Below are 22,447 nucleotides of genomic sequence, written 5' to 3'. Positions count from 1 at the left end.
GTGACTTTGAAATTGCACATCATTTGTCTGTATAGTGTTATTCAATTCAAACATTAGGTTTTATGAATTTATCATTTATTTGGATTGAGTGTTGTTAAAATAATTGGAAATATTCTATGAATTTTATATCTCAATTTAGAGGGAGTTTTATGAAGATTCAAGTTGGTTTTGGTTGGAATTTTAGATTGAAACTCGAAAAAGAAAACATAAATAAAATGTATGCAAATTGTATCTCGGGTGTACAAACGGCATATAAAATATATACAATTAACATAAATTGTATGCAAGTTATATGTAAATTGTATGTGTTTGATCAAATTTTGTACAATAAAAAATTATATAGTTGTATATAAGTTATATACGTATATTGTAGCTTTTGACCGAATTTTGTATAATAAAAAGTTGTACAAAAATTGTATATGAATTGAAGCTTTTGACCGAATCTATTTATATTTTATAAAAAGAAATTAGTTAATTTTTGTAAATAGAAAACCTAACTAAACAGGTAAATACTTCCTAATTTTATATATAGGATAAAATCCCATAAGAAAAAATTATTTTCCCAAGTCTCAATATTCAAGGACTGAGCCAATATAATTAGAGAAAAAAAAAAGAGAAATTTGGTGCTGCAGCATGCAGCAATTGGCCATTTATCCTCCTGGAGCTTGGTACCCTAAACAAAAAAAAAATTGACCAACTTATTCCTTTAAAAATCAAAATTATCATTGCTTATTTTTTTTTTTGTAATTAAGATTTACTTATTTTGAGAAATAATTTGCTTTCACAAATATTATTTCTGTTAGGACTTGGGCTTAATTTAAGAAAGAAAGCCAGTATAGTTAGAAATGATTGGCCAATGACCCAACTGTATCGTATATTATTGCGATTTTTTCTTATATAATTATATTATAAACTATTTTACCCGATAACTATATTTTGCTAATTTTTACCAAAATTAGCTATATCTTTTTTACAAGTTATATACATTGTAGCAAAGGATCCAGCTGTTTGTTACCTTTTAAAATTCATGATCAATGCACATCAATAATATATTATGTTTCAAAAAAAAAAAATTACCCACATATCACATACATATAAAGTTAAAAAGTAATTGAATTAAACAACTAATTGAGTTGTTTAAGCAATTTTAGTAGTTATTTAAACAACTGATTGAGTTGTTTAAATAACTTCTGTAGTTGTTTAAACAAATAGATGAGTGAGCGAGTAGGGTGAATAACTGTAGGCGCATGTATAGGTTATTACCAATAAATACCCTATGATTAAGGGATACTCAATAATCTTAAATTTTTATATAATTAATAAATTTGTATATCAAAATGTAATTAAATGATAACCTCTCTACTAGGAGTAAATAAGTTTATAATATAGTATAACTAGGTAAAAATTCATATATTATTGAATGATAGTTGCATAGAGTGAAGCTGAAGTTGAATGCAATAAAAATTTACATGCATTCGATATTTATACCATAGATGTATGACATGTGTGTATGAGTCAAAATCTATTTCTACTATATTTAAGCCAATATAGTATTGGGGGAAGAGTTCCCAAGTCATCTTTTGTCGAAGTGGCCCAAGAAGCGGCTATAACATGTGTGTATCTGTCAAAATTTATCTCTAGAATATTTAAGCCAAGATAGTATTGGGGAAAGAGTTCCCAAGTCATCGTTTGTCGAAATGGCCCAAGAAGCGGCGAAGTTTGTGGTTGAAGAGGCAACACGGATCAAAGTCGAGGTGTCAACAAGGGTCGAAACCGGGGTCGAGTACTTTTGACAGAGTTATAACGACTATTTTCAAGATAGGATATTAAAGAGCATATTCTAGTAGATATTCTCTATACTTGTACTATTAGGGTTTCTTAGGAACATGTTCCCTATAAATAGAAAAAGACACAATGATCGGGGACATGTGATATTCATTTGTAAAAAATACACTTTGACTTGAGAAAGAGAATCAGATCTCATTTGCTAAGATACAAACATCACCTTTTCACTGAGATTCTTGTCGATACTTTCCCACTAGATCCGAGAATAACTCAAATATTCAAGGGATTGTCTATAATTCATCATTGTCAGAAAGAACAACCACTTATTCCATCCTTTATTGGGTGACTCATTCATTCTATTTACTTAAATGTCATTTATTGCTATATATTGATATTGAATGCTACATTATTGCCTCTGATTTCTAGATTATTTATTGTATACCACTATCACTGTCCGACCGTATCTACATAGTATTTGTTGCTTTACTAAGAACTCCATCTAGGGATATTATTGTTAGCTAAGATTGACCGTAATTTATATAAATTTAATTATTTGAACCAAGATCTATATTTTTGGTCAAATAATGTATTTGTTAGTGTCATGACCCGAGTCCTCCCTCCATGAACAGTCGTGACGGCACCTAGTCTCTACGACTCGGTAAGTCTAACAATTTACGGAAAAAGGAATTTAAAAGTACAAATAGCCATTTAACAGGTAAATATAGATAAAGTTTTTAAAATACCGCTAGGCATACAAAATAATAACACTCTCGACCAACAACTACACTCCCAAAATCCGGAATCTCATGAATCACAAACTAGAGAAAATACATAGTGTTCTGACTCCAGAAGTCTAAACAAAAGTATTACAGAATGTCTATAGCTAAAAGGGAGAATAAAAAGGGACTTCTCGATCTGCGGACGCCGCGGATATACCTCGAAGTCTCTATAATCTCCTCGCCTCACTGATAGTATGGCTGAGCAGAAGAACCTGGATCTGCACACGAAAAATATGTGTAGGAAATGACATGAGTACATTACAATGGTACCCAGTAAGTGCCAAACCTAACCTCAGTCGAGCAGTGATGAGATCAGGTCAGAGCCCTACTGGTTATATATATATATATAACAAGAAAGAAAAATAATGTAAAATGATCTAGTATAATGAAATGCTAACAGTTAAAGGATGAAATCACGGAAAGAAATAACTCAATATATAGAGATAGCAACAGGGGATCTCCCAGAATATCGTCCCGTAGTCCCAAACGTAAATGTGCAGGGGATCTCTCAGAATACCGATCCGTAATCCCAAAGTAAATATCTAGTATAGGGGAGTCTCCTGGGATATCGTTGTAAATCCCCGAAAAATTTTGCCAAGTAATTTAAGATTTCGTGGTGCCAAGGTAGGCTAATTATTTTATTTTGTGTGCAAATAAGGATTCATGATATAATGGATATCAATTGGATATGTTAATAAGCCTATAAGTAATATTATAAGTGAATTGGAGTCTAAGGAGAGGCCTAAGTCTAAGCCAAGTTGGAAAATTTCATAATAGACAAAAGTTGTAAAGGAGTGCGCATAAGACCTCATTTTGGACAATCATATCTCTGGTTATATAAGGAGTTGTGTGATGCACAACCTATCAAATTAAAGCACGTTGAGTCTAGTTTCCAATGCATCAAACCGTTCATTATGTGTAGGTGTATACAGAAAGTTACGACCATTTTACTGGGCATGTATCATTAGCGCGGCCTTAGTGCGGCCATTAGCGCGACCAAGCATATTCCGAAGTATTCTGCCTCGTTAGCGCGGCCTTAGCGCGGGCGCGCTAGTGGTAGACCTCTAAATACACCTAAGGACAGGAAATTAGAGGATTTAAGTCATTTTTCAAGACTAGGGCATCTTCCCAATCCCCAATCCGACCAAGGCATCCAATTGCACACCTAAGGTGAGTTTTTAAGTGTGTTTTCATGGGGATTTCACTTCTCAATCACTAGTTACAACACGATTTTGATTGGATTTCATAGGATTTCTTCAAAATCTCAAGAACACCCTAAAGTTGTCTTTTAAGATTTGGTCTACAAGAGGTAAACTTTTACCCTTAGACTTACATATATGGAGTTATTATGGAATTATGAGTATGAATCAAGTATTACAACTTATGGTATGGTGATTGAAAGCCATAAATTCCCAATTAACAATACATGACCATGGTAGGGATTTAAAGGTGATTATTTGATGGAATTTTGTTGGTTGGGTGTGAATGGTTGATCACACATGTGGTGTTAGGAGTATAAATTGTTAAAGAATAATAGTGGGATGAATTGTTGGTTAATGGTGATAGTTGAATGAACCAATACTATAGTTATGAGGTGTAAATATCTATACCTACAAGGTGTTTGATAATATGCCTAAATGGATTAAGTTATGGAATTTATTACTAATATTGGCCCTATTGAATGTTGTATTGTAGATTGAAGTTACTTAAGTGTATTAGATCATTGTAGTATCATTAAGGGGCAAATTTCAGGTATGTACGGCTAAAACCCCCTTTTATTAAAAATTAAGCTCCGTTGGCGTTTACGAAAGTGTGGTAAGATTTAAATTGGTTAATGTATTGATTGTTATTGTGCATTAATTGATTTGCAATTAACTACACATATACGTGAAGGATGTGCCTCAATGTGAGTAATGTACCATTCTTGATAATTAGAGAAGTATGAAGAATACAATTATGTGTTGAAATGATTAGACTATAAGCTAAGATAGAAACTGAGAATTATTCATGCTAGCTATGTGCCCACTTACCTATACTGCAACTTGAATTACTTTTGTATATGCCTATGATCACAACCTGCAAGATGAATACTGAAAATGGAAAACGATGTGATAATGGTGGCCCTGAGTGCCAAGGAATTGATATGATATATATATGAAATAAAGATTCAGATGTGATGACTAATGAGAAAGGAACAACGCCTAGATAAGGCGGCCTAGCCGATCGGGTCGTGATCGGACACCATGTCGCACACATGGTGGTAATGTGCTGATATTGAATTCTGGGTAATGGAAATGAAATAGTGATTGAGATATATGCCTCCAATGAGGCAACCTAGTCAGTCGGGTCGTGATCGGACTCCGCTCAAGATAGTGGTGGTATTGAGAACAGTGATGAAGATATGAAAAAAATGCCCCAAACTAAGTTTGGAAATTATATGAAGGATTGAATAAATTGCATATTTGATTTACTCATGTGATTTACTTGTACTTGACTGATAGTTCTTTCTAGTAAAATTGTGTTTAGTTATACATACTAGTGCTATTTGATGGCACTAACATCCCTTTTGCCGGGGACGCTACATTTCTTTTATGAATGTAGGTGGCTCCATTGCGGATAGTGCCGATCGCGCATAGCGAAGTACCTTCTTCTCAAAGTCTTGGTGAGCCCCTTTCTCCTTCAAGGGGTTATATTATACATCTTCTTATTTTGGACTTTCACTTTTGAGGTATAGCCGGGGCCTTGTTGCCGGCATTGTTATCACATCTTTTGTATCCTTAGAGGCTCCATAGACATTTGTGTGGGTTATGTATGGGTATTGGATAGGTCAATGGACCATGTTGTAACCTTGTACTCTTGCTTTCTTCTACACTATAATTTGTATGGAACCTTGGAAGTTTAACCACGTTTTAAATGTTGTGATATAAAATGAACCAAGATGTTGAATGTACTGTCTTTCCTAGTTTAAATAAAGGTACGCATGGCTTCCTTATTCCTATCGAGTTGGGTAGATAGCGGTTGATAAGGCTTGCTCAGTTGGGTTCACTCGATTGAGCGCCGGTCGTGCCTCCCGAAGTTGGGGCGTGACAATCGTCCCGTAGTCCCAATTATAAATGTGCAGGGGGATCTCCTGGAATACCGATCCATAGTCCCGAAGTAAACACATAACAGTCTCAAGAAAGAATCCTACAATTCTATTCAAGTTTGTATCAGGAAGGCAGGAAATTTCTATTCTAAACATGCTACACAAACTCCAAATAAGCAGTTAAAGCAGGTAAGACAGTTAAGTCACATAAGCATGCTTTTCTAAGCTAAACAGGAGGTTTCACTTAGTAATATTGCTCAATTAAAGGAAAACATAGACATTTACTTAATAAAAATGGGATTTTTCAACAATTAGCACATGTACGCACTAGTCACCTCATGTACACAACATTCATATGACAACAGTACCAAAATCCTAAGGGGAGTTTCCCCCCACAAGGTTAGGCAAGCCACTTACCTCGAACCAGCTCAAAATCAATCCGATATCACGCTCTTGCCACGAGTATCCAAATCCGGTGGCCCAAATCTAATAAAATTAATATCATAATGTAAATACAACTACAAACAACTAATTTAGCTAATGAATTCGAAGCTAAGGCAAGAAACTAGAAAAACGCCCAAAAATCCTCCTCGAGCCCGCGTCTCGGAATCGGGTAAAAGTCACAAATTATGAATACCCATTCACTCACGAGACTAACCATACCAATTCACTCAAATCCGATACCAAAATCTAGATCAAAATCCCAAAATTAGGCCTAAGAACTTTTCTCAACTTTTCCTAATTTTTGCCCCAAATCCGAAATTAGATGATGAATTCATGTTTAGATTAATGAGATATAATTAAAAAGGAGTTAGGAATCATTACCCACAAACTTCCTCTGAAAATCTCTCCAAATTTTGCCTCCTACCGAGCTCTCAATCCAATGTTTGTGTTATGAACTCAAACCCTCGTTTTGAACTTTAAATTCTGCCCAGATACGACCTTAATCGCGATTGCGAAGAACAACTTCGCTGGCCTCCAAATTTGTATTACGCGAATGTTTATCTCCCCATGCGAATAAGATGCCTACACTGCTCAGACCTATGCGATCGCGGTTGACCTCACACGATCGCGAAGAGAAACTTTTCGCTCCGCTGCAGCCTCACTTCTTCTTCGCAAACTAGCTTAGCCCACACGTTCGCGATTCACCCTTCTACCACTACTACGTGTTCGCACACCGCTTCCCGCGAATGCGATGAACAAAACTCCCTCCGCCTAAGCTAAACCTACGTGATCGTGAGCCTCCTCACGCGATCGTGATGAAGGATTGTCTGCAACCGAAATACCAGCAATTCTGCCAACTTCTTTAGTCCAAAAATGATCCGTTTAGCACCTGAAACACACCCGAGGCCCTCGGGACCTCAACCAAACATACCAACCAATCCTAAAACACCATACGGACTTTGTTGAACCCTCAAATCACATCAAACAACGCTAAAACCATGAATCACCCACCAATCTAAGCCTAATGACCTTGAAATCTAAAGAATTCTACAATCGATGCCGAAACCAACCAAACCATGTCCGATTGACCCCAAATTTTGCACACAAGTCATATTCAACACTACAGAACTATTCCAACTTTTAGAATCAGATTCCGACCCCGATATCAAAATATCACTATCGATCCGGAAACTTTAAAATTTCAACTTTCGGCATTTCAAGCCTAAATAAGCTACGGACCTCCAAAACACAATCCGAACATGCCCCTAAACCCGAAATCACCCAACGGAGCTAACGGAATTGACAGAATTCCATTCTGAGGCCGTCTTCACATTGTTCTGAGTACAGTCCAAATTCTAAAGCTTAAACTCTCATTTGGGGACTAAGTGTCCCAAAACACTCTGAAACTCAAAACGAATCTTCCTGGCAAATCATAATAGCAGAAATAAATACGGAAAAAGTAGTTAATAGGGGATTGGAAAGTAAATTTACAAAACGACCGCTCGGGTCGTTACATCCTCCCCCTCTTAAAATATTTGTTCGTCATCGAACGAGCATAGAGACATACCTGAAGTGGTGAAAGATGAGGATAACGGCTGCGTATATCCTGCTCGGTCTCCCAAGTCGCCTCCTCGACCGGCTGACCCCACTACTGAACCTTTACTGATGCAATACTCTTTGATCTCAGCTTTCGAACTTGCTTGTCCAATATAGCCATTGACTCTTCAACATAAGATAGATCCTTGTCCAGGTGGACTAACTGAAATCGAACATGTGCAACGGATTGCCATGATACCTCCGGAGCATCGAAACATGAAATAACGGATGAATTCCTGCCAAGCCAGAAGGTAAGGCAAGCTCATAAGAAACCTCTCAACACGTCGCAAAACCTCAAAGGGACCAATAAACCTCGGACTCAATTTTCCCTTCTTCCCAAATCTCATAACGCCCTTTATAGGTGAAACCCGAAGCAAGACCCGCTCTCCAACCATATAGGAAATATCACGAATCTTTTGGTCTGCATAACTCTTCTGTTTGGACTGGGCTGTGCGGAGTCTATCTTGAATCACCTTAACCTTCTCCAAGGCATCCTGAACCAAGTCTGTGCCCAATAATCTGGCCTCGCCCGGCTCAAACCAACCCACAGAGGACCTACATTGCCTACCATACAGTGCCTCATACGGTTCCATCTGAATGCTGGACTGATAATTATTGTTGTAGGCAAACTTCGCCAGTGGAAAGAATTGATCCCAAGAACCTCCAAACTCTATCACATACGCACTGAGCATATCCTCAAGAATCTGAATAGTGCGCTCGGACTGTCTATCCGTCTGGGGGTGAAATATTGTGCTCAACTCCACCGGAGTACCCAACTCATGATGTACGACCCTCTAAAACCATGATGTAAACTAAGGACCTCTATCTAAAATGATGGAAACTGGAATACCATGCAGACGAACAATCTCCCGGATATAAATCTCTATCAACCAATCCAAAGAATAGGTGGTACACACAAGAATGAAGTGTGCGAACTTGGTCAGCCGATCCACAATCACCCAAATGGCATCGAACTTCCTCAAAGTCAGTGGGAGTCCAACTACGAAGTCCATGTTGATCCGCTCCCACTTCTACTTCGGAATCTCTATCTGCTGAAGCAAGCCACCCGGTCTCTGGTGCTCATACTTCACCTGCTGACAATTGAGGCACCGAGCTACAAACCCAACTATATCTTTCTTCATACGCCTCCACCAATAGTGTTGCCTCAAATCTGGGTACATTTCCATGGCACCCTGATGGATGGAATACCGCGAACTGTGGGCCTCCTCTAGAATCAACTCCCGAAGCCCATCAACATTGGGTACACATATTCGACCCTACATCCTTAATGCCCCGTCATCACCAATGGTCACATCTCTGGAATCACCATGCAAGACCTTGTCCTTGAGGACAAGCAAATGTGGGTCATCATACTAATGCTCTTTGATATGATCAAACAAGGAATATCGAGAAACCACACAAGCTAGGACCTGACTGGGCTCTGAAATATCCAACCTCACAAATTGGCTGGCAAGGGCCTGAACATCCATCGCCATAGGCCTCTCTATTGCTGGTTGATAAGCCAAACTCCCCAAAGTGACTCAAAGTATCGGCCACCACATTGGCCTTTCCCGGATGGTACAATATAGTGATATCATAATCCTTAAGCAGCTCTAACCACTTCCTCTAACGCAAATTAAAGTCCTTCTGCTTGAACAGATGCTACAAACTCTGGTGATCAGTGTAGATCTCACAAGGAACACCGTCAAATAATGACGCCAGATCTTCAAGGCGTGGACAATAGTAGCTAACTCGAGATCATGGACATGATAATTATTCTCATGCACCTTCAGCTGTCTGGACGCGTAGGCAATCACCCTACCATCCTGCATCAATACCGCTCCAAGGCCAATCCTCGAGGCATCACATTAGACAGTGTAAGACCCTGAACCTGTAGGCAATATAAATACTCGGGCCGAAGTCAAAGTTGTCTAGAGCTTCTGGAAGCTCTCCTCACACTCTTCTGTCCACCTGAACGGAGCACCCTTCTGGGTCAGCCTGGTCATAGGTGCTGCAATAGATGAAAATCCCTCAACAAATCGACGGTAGTAACCCGCCAAGCCAAGAAAACTATGGATCTATGTAACTAAGGATAGTCTGGGCCAACTCTGCACTGCTTCCACTTTCTTAAGATCCACTTTAATCCCTTCACTCGATACCACGTGACCCAAGAATGCCATGGAATCCAACCAGAACTCACATTTCGAGAACTTTGCATATAATTTCTTTTCTCTCAAAGTCTGAAGCACTGTCCTCAGATGTTGCTCATGATCTTCCCGACTCTGGGAGTATAACAGAATGTCATCAATAAAGAAAATGACGAACGAGTCAAGATATGGTCGGAATACACTGTGCATCAAATGCATAAATGCTGCTGGGGCATTTGTCAGCCCAAATGACATAACAAAGAACTCGTAATGACCATACCGAGTCCTGAAAATAGTCTTCGGGATATCTGGCTCCCGAATCTTCAACTGATGATAACCTGAATGCAAATAAATCTTAGAAAACACTTGATCACCCTGTAACTGATCAAATAGGCCATCAATACGAGGCAAAGGATACTGGTTCTTCACTATAACTTTGTTCAACTGGCAATAATCGATGCACATACGCATAGAACTATCCTTTTTCTTTATAAACAAGATAGGATCACTCCAAGGTGATACACTGGTCCGAATAAAGCCCTTATCAAGCAATTCCTGCAACTGTTCCTTCAACTCCTTCAATTGAAAAGGAGCCATACGATAAGGAGGAATAGAAATGGGTTGAGTGCCCGACAACAAGTCAATGCCAAAATCAATATCTCTGTCGGGTGGCATATGCGGAAGATCAGCTGGAAACACATCATGAAAATCCCTCACTACTGGGACTGAATCAACTGTACGGGTATCAATACTGACATCTCTCACATAATCTAGATACGTGTCACACTCCTTCTCAACCATTCGCTGAGCTTTAAGAAATGAGATAACTCTACTGGGAGTGTGATCTAAAGTACTCCTCCACTCTACTCATGGTGCACCTAGCATGGCCAATATCACGATTTTGGCGTGATAATCAAGAATAGAATAATGTGGCGACAACTAGTCCATGCCCAAAATAACATTAAAATCTACCATGCTGAGCAATAATAAATTGGCTCTGCTCTCAAAACCACTAAGAGAAATCAAACACGACCAATAAATGCGGTCCACAACAAGAGAATCTCCCACAGGAGTAGAAACATAAACAGGGGAACTCAAGGAATCCCGAGATACGCCCAAATGCGGGGCAAAATAAGAGGACACATAATAATAAGTGGAGCCTGGATCGAATAGAACCGATGCATCTATATGATAGACATGAACAATACCTGTGATGATAGAATCGGAGGCTACAACCTCAGTACGGGCAGGAAAGGCATAGTATCTGGCCTGAACTCCCCCTCTAGAATGACCCCTACCACCCCGACCTCCACTTCGGGCTGGCTGAGCAGGTGGGGTGACAGCTGGTGCTGCAATCATAGCCTGAGGACCTGGTGGAGCACGCTGTGGCTGAGAAGGCTGTGGAGGTGCACCCCTCCTAAGTCTAGGACAATCCCTCACCATATGGCGGGTGTCGCCACACTTGAAACAAGCTCTGGGAGGCGTGGCGATTGTGACTAGCTCGGGCCAGGTCTGCTGGACTGACCATTGAAAGCACCCCGTACTGGAGGCGCACTAGATACTAGAGGTGCATAATAAGGCTCCTGAGGTCTAGGAGGAGCTGGAATTCCACTGGATGCTGGGCGACTCATATAACCCTTACCATGACGAACTGTAGCTGGAGCACGGACACCAGAATAATGACCCAACTCTCGAGACCTCTTGGCCTCTCTCTCCTCTCTATCTCGAGCAAGCATGCCCTCTACTCTCCTAGCAATGCTCACCACCTGCTTATAAGTAACATATATCTCCAACTCCCGGGCCATGCTAGACCTGATGTTGGGAATGAGTCCCTCAATAAACCGGCGAACTCTCTCACGAACTATAGAAACCAAGGCCGATGCATGTCTAGCCAGGTCGGTGAAACGGATAGCATACTCCGAAACAGTCATGGTACCTTGGCGCAAATGCTCAAACTCTGCGCACCATACATCCCTGAGGCTCTGAGGAACAAACTCCCTCAAGAACATATCTGAAAATTGGGTCCATGTAAGGGAAGCTGCCTCAACCAGACTATCCAACTCAAAAGTATTCCACCACTGATAGGCTGCTCCTCGAAGCTGGAAGGCAGTGAAAGAAACCCCACTCGATCCCGATATACACATAGTACGGAGGATATGTTAGCACTCCTCCAGAAATCCCAGAGCATTATCTGATGCTAGACTGCTGAAAGTAGGAGGCTTGTACTTCTTGAATCTCTCAAGCCTCCGCTGCTCATCCTCTAAAGTTTCAGCCCTGTCATTGGGCTGAACTGGGGCTACAGGCGGTACCGGTATAACCTCTTGGATCTAATCAACCTGGACCCGCTGCTCTGGGGTACAGGTGGCAGGAGTCTGTGCTCCTTCTCCAGTCTGGGATGTGGCTGTAACAAGGGGAATCAACCCTGCCTGAGTTAGAGTAGTATACATGCTTACGAACTGGGAAGGAGTCTCCTGAAGAGCTAGAATAGTAGTAGTAGTAGGCGTATTAGGTGCCTGGGCTCCGGTTGGAGTTACTGGTGGCTCTTCTGTGGTAGCTCGCGCAGGTGCTCTAGCTACACCACGTGAGTGTCCTCGACCTCTACCCTGGCCCCGACCTCTGGTGGCTCTAGTAGGGGGCGGGGGTGCCTAGTCATCTCCAGTAGCATGTGTCCTCACCATCTGTGAGAGAATAGAAGACAAAAGTTTAGAATTTTGATATCAAAAATCTAGCACGACAAGGAAATCAAGTGAAGTGGAATTTTTCCTAACAGTTACATAGCCTCTCGAAGATAAGTATAGAGGTCTCAGTACTGATCCGCGAGACTCTAATAAACCGGCTTATGATTCATGACTCCTATGAACCTAGAGCTCTAATACCAACTTGTCACGACCCGAGTCCTCCCTCCGTGAACTATCGTGACGACAACTAGTCTCTACGACTAGGTAAGCCTAACAATTTGCGAAAAAAGGAATTTAAAAGTACAACTAGCCATTTAACAGGTAAATATAGATAAAGTTTTTAAAATGCCGCTCGGTATACACAATAATAACACTCTCGACCAACAACTACACTCCCAAAATCCGCAATCTCATGAATCACAAACTAGAGAAAATACATAGTGTTCTAACTCCAGAAGTCTAAACAAAAGTATTACAGAAGGTCTATAGCTAAAAGGGAGAATAAAGAGGGACTTCTCATTCTGCGGACGCGGCAGATATACCTCGAAGTCTCTGTAATCGCCTCGCCTCACTGATAGTATGGCTGAGCAGAAGAACCTGGATCTGCACACGAAAAACATGTGCAGGAAAGGGCATGAGTACACCACAGCGGTACCTAGTAAGTGCCAAACCTAACCTCGGTCGAGTAGTGATGAGATCAGGTTAGGGCCCTACTGGTTATATATATATATTCTATATTATGTATTTTAGGTTATTATATTTCCTAAATTCTCTTATATGGCTGTTATTTTGCTATTTTAATTTCTTTTATGTATGTTATGTATTTTATGTTATTATATTATGAGTCTATCAATAGTACTAATATATCGTCACTTGGTGCTTTCTTGAGCTGAGGGTGTCATGACCCAAAATCCCAACCCGGTCGTGATGGCGCCTCTCGTGAGGACAAGGCCAGCCAATCAACAAAACAGTACATCTCTTTATAATTACTTAGCAGGAATAAGTCTAAATCATGGGCAATATAATCTTAAATGCGAAATAAACGTGATAGAACAAGGAAAACCATCCCAACTCAGCCCGAAATCGGGGTGTCACAAGTCATGAGCTACTACAGAGTTTACTAATATTTTACAAAGTCTGGAATTATCATAAATAACAAAGATAAGGGAGAAAACGGGGCTGCGGACGTCAACAGCTACCTCGTTACTCCTAGTCACCGCCTGGTCTGGAAAGAATCAGCGCTCAGGAGCGAACTCAGCTCTGCCTGTATCTGCACACATGGTGCAGGGAGTAATGTGAGTACTTCGACCCAGTGAGTAATAAAAATAAATAACGACTGAAAAGATGAAATCTCATAACGGCACAATATAGCGCTATCCCATGCAGTAAAATCAGTTATACCGTAAAACAATGAGTATTAGATAATTCTTCTTTTAAAACAGTGAAGCCAATTAATTTCCACAGTAAGGATAAATCAAAGGCTTGCCCCTCGGGCTCAATATGTAAATCTCAGTATAGTATCAGCCCCTCGGGCTCACTCCCAACTCACCAGCACACAACATCAGCCCCTCGGGATCACTCCCAAATCACCACACACAAACAACGGCCTCTCGGGCCCACTCCCAACTCACCTGGGTACCCTGCACTCACTGGGGGTGTGTACAGACTCCGGAGGGGCTCCTACAGCCCAAGCGCAATATCAATAGGCCTGAAAGCCTTCACACATCACACACGAGGCCTGAAAGCCTCCTCATATAACACTCGAGGCCTGAAAGCCTCCTCACATCACTCAACATATCCTCACGTATGGCCCTCGGCCTCAATCAGTCCAGAAAATAATCATAAGCCTCTTGGGCATCAGTAAAACAATAGTGCTCAGCTCAACAACATTATAAATATCATTAAATCTCGAGTTGAGTATAAATGTAGCTGAGTTCACAAAATAATATAATTCAATTGGACTGAGTTCAAATAATATTTCAATTCGTGAGGAAAATAGTGATGTAAATTCACAAAAGATTTCAGATAATTGGCACGAAGCCCAAATATGGCAATAAGCCCCAATCATAGTGAAAAACAATAAATCTTTATCAATTACGCGGTAAAAATATCAACTGGGATGGACCAAGTCACAATCCCTAATAGTTAATGACCCCGCGCTCGTCATACAACGCGTGTCTCATCTCAACATAGCAGTATGTTGTGCAATCCAGGGTTTCAAACCCTCAGTGCATCATTTAAAATCATTACTCACCTCTAGCTCGCTATGCCCTTGCCTCTCTAATTGGCCTCCTTGTGTGACGAATCTGCCAAAAATCACACAAACCTCGATGAAGTTCGATTTCTAAAAGACGGGGTTTTAACCATACATATCTGAAATTTTCCCCTTAATGATACTATAATGATCCCATACAGTTATGTAACTTCAATCTACAATACAACACTCAATATGGCCAATATTAGTACTAGATCCCATAAATTATGCCATTTAGGCATATTATCAAACATCTTGTAGGCATAAATATTTACACCTCTTAACTATAGCATTGGTTCCTCCAACTATCACCATTAACCAACAATTCATCACACTATTATTCTTTAACAATTTATACTCCTAACATCACATGTGTGATCAACCATTCACACCCAAACCAACAAAAATTCCATCAAATAAACACCTCTAAATCCCTACCATGTTCATGTATTTAAATTGAGAATTTATGGCTTCCAACCACCATACAATAAGTTGTAATACTTGATTCATACTCATATTTCCATAATATATCCATATATGTGAGTCTAAGGTGTAGGATTTACCTTTTGGAAGAAATCTTGCAAAACCCTTCTTTGAGTTCTTGAAGGAATTTCTTGAAAATCTAAGGATTTTTAAGATCAATTCATGTTAATATAAGTGTTTGGGAGTAGTAATCAACTCAAAATACTCCAAAAATCTTACCTTAGGAGTGCAATTGGGTGCCTTGGTCGAGTTGGGGGTGTTGGGGACGCCCTAGGCTTGAGAAATGACTCAAAGTCCGTCATTTCCCGTCCTTAGGTGTATTTAGAGGCCTGACACTAGTGCGCCCGCGCTAATCCCGCGCTAGTGAGGCAGAAGAAAACTCAATTAGCGCTGGCTACGCGCTCCCGCGCTAAGGCCGCGCTGCTGATACATGCCCAGTAAAATGATCATAACTTTATGTATACAACTCCAAATTACGAACGGTTTGTTGCGTTGGAAACTAGACTCAAAGGGCTTTAATTTTATAGGTAGATACTCACACAAATCCTTATATAACTGGAGATATGGTCGTTTAAAGTGAGGTCTTGTGCACACTCATTTACAATTTCGTCTATTATGAAATTTCCCAACTTCAAAAGTTCCCATTAGCCATCCGAAATCACCCCGAGGTCCTCGGGACCTCAACCAAAAATACCAATACATCTTATAATATTATTCAAACTTGTTCCAATTATCAAAACACCTCGACTAACACCAAAATTATCGAATTACATCGAATTCAAGTCTAAGTTCCTTTAAAACTTCCAAAACGGGCATTCGATCAAAACTCTACCAAAATATGTCCGAATGACTTGAAATTTTGCACACATATCCAAAATAGCATAACGAAGCTACAAAAATTCTCGGAATTCCATTCCGACCGTCGGATCAAAATTTTACCTGTCAACCGGAAATCGCCAAAATACTAACTTCGCCAAAATGAGCTAATTTCTTCACCGGACCTTCAAAATTAATTCCGATTGTGCTACTAGGCCTTAAATCATCCCCCGAAACTAACCGAATCATCGAAATTCAATTCCGAGCACTCTAACTCACAAGTCAATGTCCGGTTGACTTTTCCAAACTAATTCTTCCTTAAAGAGACTAATTGTCCCATTTCATACCAAACTCGATCCGAATTGACTCAAATTCACCAAGTACACATATTGAAACATGAATAAGCATTTAACGGGGAATACGGGACGAAAATACGGGAAACGACGGTTCGGGTCGTTACATTCTCCCCAACTAAAACAAACGCTCTTCCTCAAGCGAGTTAAGAAACATACATGGAGTTTCAAATAGGTGCGGGTACCTGCTCCGCATCTCCTGCTCGGTCTCCTAAGTAGCCTCCTCCATGGGCCGACCTCTCCACTGTGCTTTCACTGATGCTATATCTTTTGATCTCAATTTTTGAACCTGTCGACTCAAAATAGCCACTGGCTCCACATTATAAGTCAAATTTTCATCTAACTGTATTGTACTGAAATCTAAAATATGAGACGGATCCCCAATGTACTTCCGGAGCATGGACACATGGAATACTAGATGAACACCCGACAATCTAGGCGGCAAAGCAAGCTCGTAAGCCACCTCTCTAATCCTCCTAAGTATCTCAAATGGTCCAATAAACCACGGACTCAACTTCCCTTTCTTTCCGAACCTCATAACACCCTTCATCGGCGAAACCTTCAGCAATACCTTCTCGCCCTCCATAAATGACACATCTCGGACCTTCCGGTCCACATAACTCTTCTGACGCGACTGAGCTGTGCGAAGTCTTTCCTGAATCACCTTCACCTTTTCTAAGGCATCCTGGACCAAATCTGTCCCCAACAACCTAGCCTCACCGGGCTCAAACCAACCCACTGGAGTTCTACACCGCCTCCCATATAAGGCCTCATACGGTGCCATCTGAATACTGGACTGATAGATGTTGTTGTAGGCAAACTCTGCAAGTGGTAAAAATTCAACCCAAGAACCTCCAAAATCAATCACGCAGGCACACAACATATCCTCCAATATCTGAATAGTACGCTCGGACTGTCCGTCCGTCTGAGGATGAAATGCTGAACTCAACTCCACCTGAGTGCCCAACTCGTGCTGAAAAGTCCTCCAAAACTGAGAAGTGAACTGAGTACCTCTATCCGAAATAATAGTAACTGGAACACCATGCAACCGCACAATCTCCTGAATAAAGATCCTAGCTAGCCGCTCCGCAGAATATGTGGTACACACCGGAATGAAATGCGCTGACTTGGTCAGCCTATCCACAACGACCCAAATCGAATCAAAATTCTTCAAAGTCCGAGGAAGGCCACTCACGAAATCCATAGTAACTCTCTCCCATTTCCACTCAGGAATAATCATCTGCTAAAGCAAACCGCCCGGTCTCTGATGCTAATATTTCACCTGCTGACAGTTGAAACACCGAGCCACATATCCCACAATGTCTTTCCTCATTCTCCTCCACCAGTAATGTTGTCTCAAGTCCTGATACATCTTCGCAGCACCTGGATAGATAGAATACCGGGAACTGTGGGCCTCCTCAAGAATCAAATCTCTAAGCCCATCAACATCGGGCACACAAATACGACCCTGCATCCTCAATACGCCATCATCACCTATAGTCACATCTTTGGCATTATCATGTTGAACTTTGTCCTTAAGGACAAGCAAATGTGGATCATCATACTGGTGCTCTCTGATGCAATCATATAAGGAAGATCGAGAAACCACACTAGCCAATACCCGACTAGGCTCAGAAATTACTAACCGCACCAACTGATTGGCCAAGGTATGAACATCAACTGCAAGAGGCCTCTCCCCAACTGGGATGTAAGCCAAACTCCCCATACTGACTGCCTTTCGGCTCAACGCATCGGCCACTACATTGGCCTTTCCCAGATGATATAGAATGGTAATATCATAGTCTTTAAGTAACTCAAGCCATCTCCGCTGCCTCAAATTAAGATCTTTTTGTTTAAATAAATGCTGAAGACTGCGATGATCAGTGAATACCTCACAAGATACGCCATATAAATAGTGCCTCCAAATTTTTAAGGCATGAACTATAGCAGCCAACTCCAAATCATGAACATGGTAGTTCTTCTCATGGGGCTTCAACTGACGAGAAGCATAAGCAATAACTCTACCCTCCTGCATTAGCACACAACCAATCCCAACTCTGGAAGCATAACAATATACCGCGTATGAACCTATAGCTGATGGTAACACCAACACTGGAGCTGTGGTCAGAAGTGCCTTGAGCTTCTGAAAGCTCTCCTCACACTCGCCGGACCATACAAATGGGGCACCTTTCTGAGTCAACTTGGTCAAAGGCGATGCAATAGAAGAAAACCCCTAAACAAATCGGCGATAATAGCCTGCTAGCCCAAGAAAACTCCGAATCTCTGTGACTGAGGACGGTCTAGACCAACTCTGCACTGCTTCTATCTTCCTTGGATCAACCTGTATACCCTCGCTGGACACTATGTGTCCCAAAAATGTCACAGAACTTAGCCAAAATTCACATTTGGAGAATTTTGCATAAAGCTTCTCCTCTCTCAATCTCTGCAACACTATACGCAAATGCTGGGCATGCTCCTCTTGGCTACGCGAGTACACCAGGATATCATCAATGAATACAATAACAAATGCATCCAGATAAGGCTGAAATACACTATTCATCAAATGCATGAACGCTGTTGGGGCATTGGTCAGCCCGAAAGACATAACCAAAAATTCATAGTGACCATATCTAGTACTGAAAGTAGTCTTGGGAATATCCGACTCCCTGATTTTCAACTGGTGATAGCCCGAACGGAGATCAATCTTAGAAAATACCCTCGCTCCCTGAAGCTGATCAAATAAGTCATCAATGCGAGGCAAAGGATACTTGTTCTTCACTGTTACCTTATTCAACTGCCTATAATCAATGCACATTCTCATTGTGCCATCTTTCTTCTTCACAAATAAAACAGGTGCACCCCACGGGGACACGCTAGGCCGAATGAACCCCTTATCTAGGAGTTCCTGAAGCTGCTCCTTCAATTCTTTCAGCTCTGCTGGTGCCATACGATATGGAAGAATAGAAATGGGCTGAGTGTTTGGCACTAAGTCAATACCAAAGTCAATATCTCTGTCCGGCGGCATGCCTAACAGGTCTGCAAGAAATACATCAGGAAAGTCCCTCACAACTGGGACATAATCAATACTAGGAGTCTCAGCTCCAACATCCCGCACAAAAGCCAGATATGATAGATAACCCTTCCCAACCATACGCTGGGCTTTCAAGAAAGAAATTACTGTGCTAGAGACATAATCAGTCATGCCACGCCACTCGATCCTCGGAACACCCGGAATAGCCAAAGTAACTGTCTTAGCATGACAGTCTAGAATAGCATGATATGGAGATAACGAATCCATGCCCAGAATAATATCAAAATCTACCATGCTCAACAGTAGTAGATCAACTCGGGTCTCCAGACCCCCAATAATCACAGCACATGACTGATACACACGGTCCACAATAATAGTATCGCCCACCGGGGTAGACACATGAATAGGTAAAGTAAGAGACTCCCGGGGCATACTCAAATGACGGGCAAAATATGAAGACACATAAGAATAGGTGGATCCCGGATCAAATAAGACAGAGGCATCTGTGTGGCAGACTGAGATAATACCATAGTGAGATTAAACTCACTCCTTCATAAGCTTGTGGAAACACAATTCATCTAAAATTTTAACTCTTCCGCATTTTCTTGCATTCACTCACATAATAGTTAAGCCTACTCTCTAGGGGACCAAATTTTTACTAAGTCCCAAATTTTTCAAAAATTTCGGCAGAGTCTCCTTTGTAATTGGGCTTATCCACCTACCAGAGAATCACCAAAACCATCCTAACAACACATCCACAACTTGACAAAGCATCACAACGTATATCAATTACATTAATATCAATATTACATGTATTATACTATCAAAATTGATACATGGACATGTGTTGCACCTATTTGAATCATAACACATAGAAAATACCTTTCAATCCTCCATTATTGGGCTATTCAACCGAGTAAGAACATATTCTTTCTTTAATGTTTTAGACCTTCAAGGTGGTCTCCTTGACTTAACGATTTCGTCATAATACATTTACAGAAGCGATCTCAGCTCCCAGACTTATCTAACTAGTATGACAAATAGCTTCCCCTCATAAGCCAATTACCCACTAGCTTTACCTTTAGTTAATATTTTTGTATACCTTCCACTGCCATACACATTACACCATCACTTAATCTTCCTGAGTCTAAACTCATACCGTAACATGAAATTTACTTCACTTCAAATAGGAGACATAAAAAGATCCTTCACGCACCCATAACTTGGGACTACACATCCTATCACAGTGAAAATCATACACTCAATAGTTCATCTCTCATCCAATAGACCTTCCTCGTCACTTCCAAGTCATATAGATACATATCGCAGTACTATCATACTCCTCATGTAGCTATCCAGCCATGATTCCCACTAATAGAGGCAATACCGAACATATAAGTTCAAAATACTTGCTCACACAATAAGCACCTTGGTGCTAAAGCCATTGGCAAAGATCCGACCTCAAGTCCTCCAGACTGGCCTAACATCAAACTCAAAACGACCACGTCTCGCCCTTCGATCGGGGAATTACAAGCCATCAAGGCACATCTAATACTGAGCATTCGTTCGCGTATACGAATACGTGGAAGGAATTGTAAAAGTTACTTTTTCAAGCTGAATCAAGGACGCACGATAAGAATTCAAGAATATGAAGTTTTTCCTAAAGGTTCTGCAGCCTCTCGAGGATAAATACAGACGTCTCTGTACCGATCCGCGAGACTCTACTAAACCAGCTCATGACTCGCGATACCTAGTAACCTAGGCTCTGATACCAACTTGTCACGACCCAAAATCCCAACCCGGTCGTGATGGCACCTCTCGTGAGGACAAGGCCAGCCAATCAACAAAACAGTACATCTCTTTATAATTACTTAGCAGAAATAAGTCTAAATCATGGGCAATATAATCTTAAATGCGAAATAAACGTGATAGAACAAGGAAAATCATCCCAACTCAGCCCGAAATCGGGGTGTCACGAGTCATGAGCTACTACAGAGTTTACTAATATTTTACAAAGTCTGAAATTATCATAAATAACAAAGATAAGGGAGAAAACGGGGCTGCGGACGTCAACACCTACCTCGTTACTCCTAGTCACCGCCTGGCCTGGAAAGAATCAGCGCTCAGGAGCGAACTCAGCTCTGCCTGTATCTGCACACATGGTGCAGGGAGTAATGTGAGTACTCCGACCCAGTGAGTAATAAAAATAAATAACGACTGAAAACATGAAATCTCATAACGGCACAATATAGCGCTATCCCATGCAGTAAAATCAGTTATACAGTAAAACAATGAGTATCATATAATTCTTCTTTTAAAACAGTGAAGCCAATTAATTTCCACAGTAAGGATAAATCAAAGGCTTGCCCCTCGGGCTCAATATGTAAATCTCAGTATAGTATCAGCCCCTCGGGCTCACTCCCAACTCACCAGCACACAACATCAGCCCCTCGGGATCACTCCCAAATCACTACACACAAACAACGGCCTCTCGGGCCCACTCCTAACTCACCTGGGTACCCTACACTCACTGGGGGTGTGTACAGACTCTGGAGGGGCTCCTACAGCCCAAACGCAATATCAATAGGCCTAAAATCCTTCACACATCACACACGAGGCCTAAAAGCCTCCTCATATAACACTCGAGGCCTGAAAGCCTCCTCATATAACACTCGAGGCCTGAAAGCCTCCTCATATAACACTCGAGGCCTGAAAGTCTCCTCATATAACACTCGAGGCCTGAAAGCCTCCTCATATCACTCAACATATCCTCACGTATGGCCCTCGGCCTCAATCAGTCCAGAAAATAATCATAAGTCTCTTGGGCATCAGTAAAACAATAGTGTTCAGCTCAACAGCATTATAAATATCATTAAATCTCGAGTTGAGTATAAATGTAGTTGAGTTCACAAAATAATATAATTCAATTGGATTGAGTTCAAATAATATTTCAATTCGTGAGGAAAATAGTGATGTAAATTCACAAAAGATTTCAG

The 22,447-nt window shown here is 40.9% G+C and overlaps 1 protein-coding gene across 1 annotated transcript; it reads right to left on the bottom strand.

The window, feature by feature from the left end:
* Positions 1-11,332: 11,332 nt before the first annotated feature.
* On the bottom strand, positions 11,333-11,980 carry LOC138869445 (uncharacterized). Its single transcript, XM_070147064.1, has one exon. The coding sequence runs from the start codon at positions 11,978-11,980 to the stop codon at positions 11,333-11,335; it is 648 nt and encodes a 215-aa protein (XP_070003165.1).
* Between the last annotated feature and the right edge of the window lie 10,467 nt (positions 11,981-22,447).

The sequence above is a fragment of the Nicotiana sylvestris genome, chromosome 5 (assembly GCF_000393655.2).
Source record: "Nicotiana sylvestris chromosome 5, ASM39365v2, whole genome shotgun sequence".
In the NCBI taxonomy this organism is placed as follows: domain Eukaryota; kingdom Viridiplantae; phylum Streptophyta; class Magnoliopsida; order Solanales; family Solanaceae; genus Nicotiana; species Nicotiana sylvestris.
Note: the sequence above shows the minus strand (reverse complement) of the source record. Positions and strands in the feature narration are given on the sequence as shown.

Coding starts and splice junctions, on each gene's coding strand:
- LOC138869445 (XM_070147064.1), bottom strand. CDS start 11,980: ATGTGTATATCGGGATCGAGTGGGGTTTCTTTCACTGCCTTCCAGCTT.